At 53.2% G+C, this 5341-nt stretch overlaps 1 protein-coding gene across 1 annotated transcript; it reads left to right on the forward strand.

Annotated features, from left to right (window-relative positions):
* Positions 1-4276: 4276 nt before the first annotated feature.
* On the forward strand, positions 4277-5019 carry LOC103610631 (ankyrin repeat and SOCS box protein 10-like). Its single transcript, XM_008594754.1, has 2 exons — positions 4277-4592; positions 4748-5019. Exons 1-2 carry the CDS (start codon positions 4277-4279, stop codon positions 5017-5019), a joined length of 588 nt encoding a protein of 195 aa, XP_008592976.1.
* Positions 5020-5341: the final 322 nt, after the last annotated feature.

Genomic DNA, 5341 nt, shown 5'->3' on the forward strand with positions numbered 1-5341 from the left:
TGGCGGAGGGTGCCCGACATGAGGGGGTGGGACTGGGCAGTGCCCCGAGGCATAAACACCCAGATGGCTCAGGGACGAGCTCTCTTGTCCATCCACGTCCCAGTCTTCCCGCCCCTCCCTCCAGGCCCCGCCTGTGCCTGGCCTTGGCCTTCCACCGCACCTCCCTCTGCCCTCTCGGCTCTGGCTTCCACATCCCTGTCCTCACCCCCACCCCCATGTCTTCATCTCCCTCTCCTTGTCCTGGCCTGGCCCCCCAACTCTCTTCCTCCTCAAGGTATTTAAGGGAGAAAAAATAGGAAGAGGAGGAGAGAGGGGAGAAGGAAGGTCCGCAGTAAGTACAGAAAAAGGAAAAAGCAAGAGTCTGGAGGTGAGCTGTCCCTGGTTCTAACCCCGCTTGGCACAAACTTCCAGTGTGATCTGGATAGTCCTCTCCTGTCTCTGGGCCTCAGTTTCCTTCCCTATAAAGTGAGGAGAGATTGGACCAGCCGATCTCTAAGGTCCCTCTCTACTCTAGGGTTCAATTATTCTAGCAAGTGCCTGGGAAGTCAAAGAGGTGAGGGTGCTTGGGGTGGGGTGAGGAGAGAGGGCTCAGCAAGGGTGCAGGGAAATGGAGGGGCTTTGTTGCCACGACAAGGGCTGTTGGCAGACCCAGCACCTTGTCTGAGTTGTCTTCACCTCTTTCCTCCAAAGACTCCTTCCCCTGCCATCGGGCCTGCCCCAGCTCTGCAGTCCATCCTCTGACCCATGGCCTATCCCTGGGGCCTCAATGGGCCACAGCCTCCTACCCCTAGGGAGGGAGTCCATCTGTGGGTTCCCCCTTGCTGGGGAGAGAAGAGCTCAGGGGTCGGCAGGGTTCAGGAACTCGGGGAGCAGGGCCAACCATACCACTGAGGGCTGGGAAGCTCCAAAGTTCTCTCAGAAGAGGCAGACCCAGGGGCAATACACAGAGTATGTGAATAAAGGTTCAATGGGTGTCCACAGGCAGCAAGAGCCAGTGAGAGACCAGAAACTGTAGAACTACTAGAAAAAAACACAGGGGGGAAAGCTCCATGACAATGGTTTGGGCAGAGATTTCTCAGATATGACCCCAAAAGTACAGACAACAAAAGCAAAAATAGACAAATGGAATTACATCAAACTAAAAAGCTTCTGCACAGCAAAGTAAACAATTAGTAGAGTGAAGGGACAACCTGTGGATTTGGAGAAAATATTTGCAAATCATACATCAGATAAGGGGCTAATATCCAATATATACAAAGAACTCAAAATACTCAATAACAAGAAAACAAATGCCCCTGTTAAAAAAATGGGCAAAGAACTTGAATAGACATTTCTCAAAAGAATACATACAAATGGCCCACGGATACATGAAACAATGCTCAACACTCAGCATCTCTAATCATCAGAGAAATGCAAATCAAAACCACAATGAAATATCACCTCTTACCTACTAGATCAGCTGTTTTCAGAAAGATGGAAGATAAATATCAGAGAGGATGTGGAGAAAAGGAAACCCTAATATGCTGTTTGTAGTATCCTAAATTAGTACAGCCGTTTTGGAAAACAGTATGGAGATTCCTTAAAAAACTGAAAATAGAATTACCTTATGATTCAGCAATCCCACTGCTAGATATATACCCAAAGGAATTGAAATCAGTATGCCAAATAGATGTCTGCACTGCCATGTTTGTTGCAGTGTTACAATACCCAAGATACGGAAACAACCGAAGTTTCCATTAATGGATGCATGGATTTTTTTAAGTGTGGTATATATACACGATGGAATACTATTCAGCCTTAAAAAAACAGGAAATTCTATCATTTGTGGCAGCATGGATGAACCTAGAGGGCGTTATGTTAAGCAACATATGCCAGGCACAGAGAGGCAAATACCTTATCAGCTCACTTGTATGTGGAATTTAAGAAAGTCAAATTTCTAGAAGTAGAGTGGAACAGTGGTTATCCAAGGCTGGGGTGGTTGGAGGTGGGGGAGTGGATGGGGAAAGCAGAGACGCTGGTCAACAGGTACAAAGTTACATTTAGGAGGAATTGGTTTTGGTGTCCTAGTGCACAGTAGGGTGACTATAATTCATAATAATGTAGATTTCAAAATAGCTAAAAGGGAGGATTTTAATTGTTCTTACCACAAAGAAATGATAAATATTTGAGGTGATAGATGTGTTGACTACCCTGATTTGATCGTTCTGTAAGGTATACATATATTGAAACATTACATTGTACCCATAAATGTATACAATCATTATTTGTCAACCAAAGAAAATTAAACTTTTAAAAGATGAATTGAGGGCCGGCCCGGTGGCGCACTGCTACAGTGTGCCGCTTGAGAGCGCGGCGGCGCTCCCGCCGAGGGTTCGGATCCCACATACAGACCAGTTCCCGCTCACTGGCTGAGCGAGGTGTGGGTGCAGCACTGAGGGTTGCGATCCCGTTGCTGGTCCCAGTCCGGTATGGGCATGACACTGAGGGTTGCGATCCGTTGTTGGACACGAAAAAAGACAAAAAAAAAAAAAAAAAAAAGATGAATTGATTTAAAAAGTTAAAAAAAAAAAAAGTGCCAGTGTGAGTGAGACAAGGCAAGACCACTGGGGCTGGAGCAACCCCAGAGCTGCCGGTAGGCAGAAGCGGACCAGAGGTGAGCCCAGGGGCTTGGCTTTACATTTTCCTTTTCCCCTTTTTTCCTTTTTATCCCCCCAAATGAAAGCAGTTTCGTTATGCTAATGTGCCTGAACAGGCAGACGCATCTCTTTCTCACTGTCCAGCTGATATCCAATCTAACCATGGCAGGTTAGAGATGCCATCTGGGAAGTCTAGGGAGATGGGGGGTGTCAGCATCTAGGATGGGCATGATGGTATCTGTACCTAGGATGGGCATGGGAGGTGTTGGCACCTAGAATGGGTGTGGGGGGTCTTCATCTAGGATGGGCACGGGGGTAGTCTTAACCTGGGATGTGCATTGGGATTTTTCTCTTGCTGCCTGTAGGCTGAGCCCTGTTTCCCTGGGCGGAGAAATCTTTCTTCTGGAGAACCCCCTTCTTCTAGAGGGGGTGCTTCACACCTGGGGTGGTCTCTGCTGTTTGTCACTACTGTGGACCCTTTGGGTCTTTGGGTTTGGGAGTGGGAAGGTGCAGGGCTGATGGACGACATTTGGAAGGGCAGAAAACATTATTCGGCTGCCACAGGCCCTCGCTCTGGGATCAGAGCCCAGGCAACTGGAGGCCCATTTGGTGAAGCAGGTGATAGACAAGAAATAGGTTGAGATTTGGGGTTCCAGTCCCGGCTCTGCAACAAGTGATCTGTGTGACCTTGGCAAATCGCTTCTCTTCTCTGAACTCTGTTTTCCTTTATCTGTGAGATGATAGGCTGGATGGATTGGACTGAACGATCTGGGTGGCTCCTTTCAACCCTGGATGCCATAGAACCTTGGGGGTGAATCCAAGGGTAGGAGGTCTTAACCTCACTGTTCTCTTGCTCCTCCCTAACTCCCCCTCCCAGCCTGAGGGTATCGTCCCAGGTGCTTACAGGGAGGACAGTCGGGGCTATTTATGGCTCAGCCAGTTTGTGCTCTCTGCTCCACCCACACTGGCCCCACCCGGCTTGGGCTAATTGCCACCAGCGGCATTGTCCTGAGTCCTGCTGCTTTGGCTCTCTCTCCCAGAAATGAGCCATGCCTAGGGGAAGGAACTCTCTTACCCACTATGGGCCCCATCTGGGGTTCCTCCCCTTGGCCCCTGCCTGTGGGGCCAGGGGGCTCCAGTCGGGCCCAGTCTGGGGGGCCCCTCAGCCATCACCACTACTGTGCCGTGACATGGCCCTGCAGAATGCCCTCTACACGGGGGACCTGGCGAGGTTGCAGGAGCTGTTCCCTCCTCACAGCACAGCCGACCTGCTGCTGGAGAGCCGAGCCGCTGAGCCTCGCTGGATCAGCCACCAGAGGGGTGAGGGACAGCTGGGGGGAGAGGCCTGAGAACAAGGGGGGCTGGGCTGAGCACCTCAGGCACAGAGGTCCCGAGGGCTTGAGGAAAAGAGCCCCTGGCTGTTTTTCCCTCACCCCAAGCTTGCCCAACAGCCTAAACCTTGGCCCAGGAGTGAAGTCATGCGGAGCCCAGAATAGCTCCTGCTGAGCCGCGTGGCCAGGTCAGGCTCAGGGCTCAGGACACAGGGACCCTCTGCCTCCATCTGTCTTTGTCTCCCTCCTCTCCCTCTCTCTGCTCTGGCCTCTACCTCTCCACCTCCCTACCCTCCTCCCCCATCCCACATGATCATGAGCTGGTCCCCAGAAGAGTGTGGAGGGCAGGGAGAGCCCCCCGGTGACAGACACACCCTCTGTGCCAGGCTGGTGGAGAAGCCCAGTGGAGGGTCTGAGGAGCACCCTGAGTCTGGCCCGAGACCCATCGTCACCCGCACGGCCTCTGGGCCTGCCCTCGCCTTCTGGCAGGCAGTGCTGGCAGGGGACGTGGGCTCTGTCTCCCGCATCCTCGCGGATTCCAGTGCCGGCCTGGCTGCTGATTCCATCTTTGATACCAGCGACCCAGAGCGATGGAGAGATTTCCGCTTCAACATCCGCGCTCTGAGTATGGGCCAGGGCTCTGGGGGGTCTGAGTGGGAGAGAGGGGAGGCTGCAGATGAGCTCTGGGCTCCCTCTTCCCACCTCTGCCCACCTCACCCCATTGGTGGGCAGCTCTCTGCCTGCGCTCGGGATCTGAGGCCCATGTCTCTCTCTCCCTAGGACTCTGGTCTCTGACGTATGAGGAGGAGCTGACCACCCCACTGCATGTGGCGGCCAGCCGTGGCCACACAGAAGTTCTGCAGCTGCTGCTGAGACGGCGGGCGAGGCCGGATAGTGCCCCTGGGGGCCGCACTGCCCTGCATGAGGCCTGTGCTGTGGGCCATGCTGCCTGTGCCCACGTGCTGCTGGTGGCAGGGGCTGACCCCAACATCCCTGACCAGGATGGGAAGCGCCCCTTGCATCTCTGCCGGGGGGCTGGCACCCTCGAGTGAGTGACCCCTCACCTCAACCCTGGTTCCACTCTCAGGGGAGGCAGAGAGACCTTCACAGGGAGGATGGGGAGCATTTGAGGGGCTGGTGGGCTCAGTGGGCTGGGGTAGAGGAGCCTGGGCTTGGGGCGCAGGTTAGGAAGCGATTATTCCCCAAGCCATCCACCCATTGGCCCCATCAACTTTGCAGTGTCCTGAACCTGGGATAGTTTTCTGGTTCCCCAGGGGTAGAAGAGGGCTGTGGCAGGGATCAGCTGCATGGCCTGCACTGGGGACATGTCTGGATCTATTATGGGGAGGTGGTGTTGCTGTGATGTTTTAATAT

Source organism: Galeopterus variegatus, unplaced genomic scaffold, assembly GCF_000696425.1.
Source record: "Galeopterus variegatus unplaced genomic scaffold, G_variegatus-3.0.2 Scaffold11441, whole genome shotgun sequence".
NCBI classification, from domain to species: Eukaryota; Metazoa; Chordata; class Mammalia; order Dermoptera; family Cynocephalidae; genus Galeopterus; species Galeopterus variegatus.

Coding starts and splice junctions, on each gene's coding strand:
- LOC103610631 (XM_008594754.1), top strand. CDS start 4,277: ATGATCATGAGCTGGTCCCCAGAAGAGTGTGGAGGGCAGGGAGAGCCC. Junction 4,593..4,747: donor CTTCAACATCCGCGCTCTGA/GTATGGGCCAGG, acceptor CTCTCTCCCTAG/GACTCTGGTCTCTGACGTAT.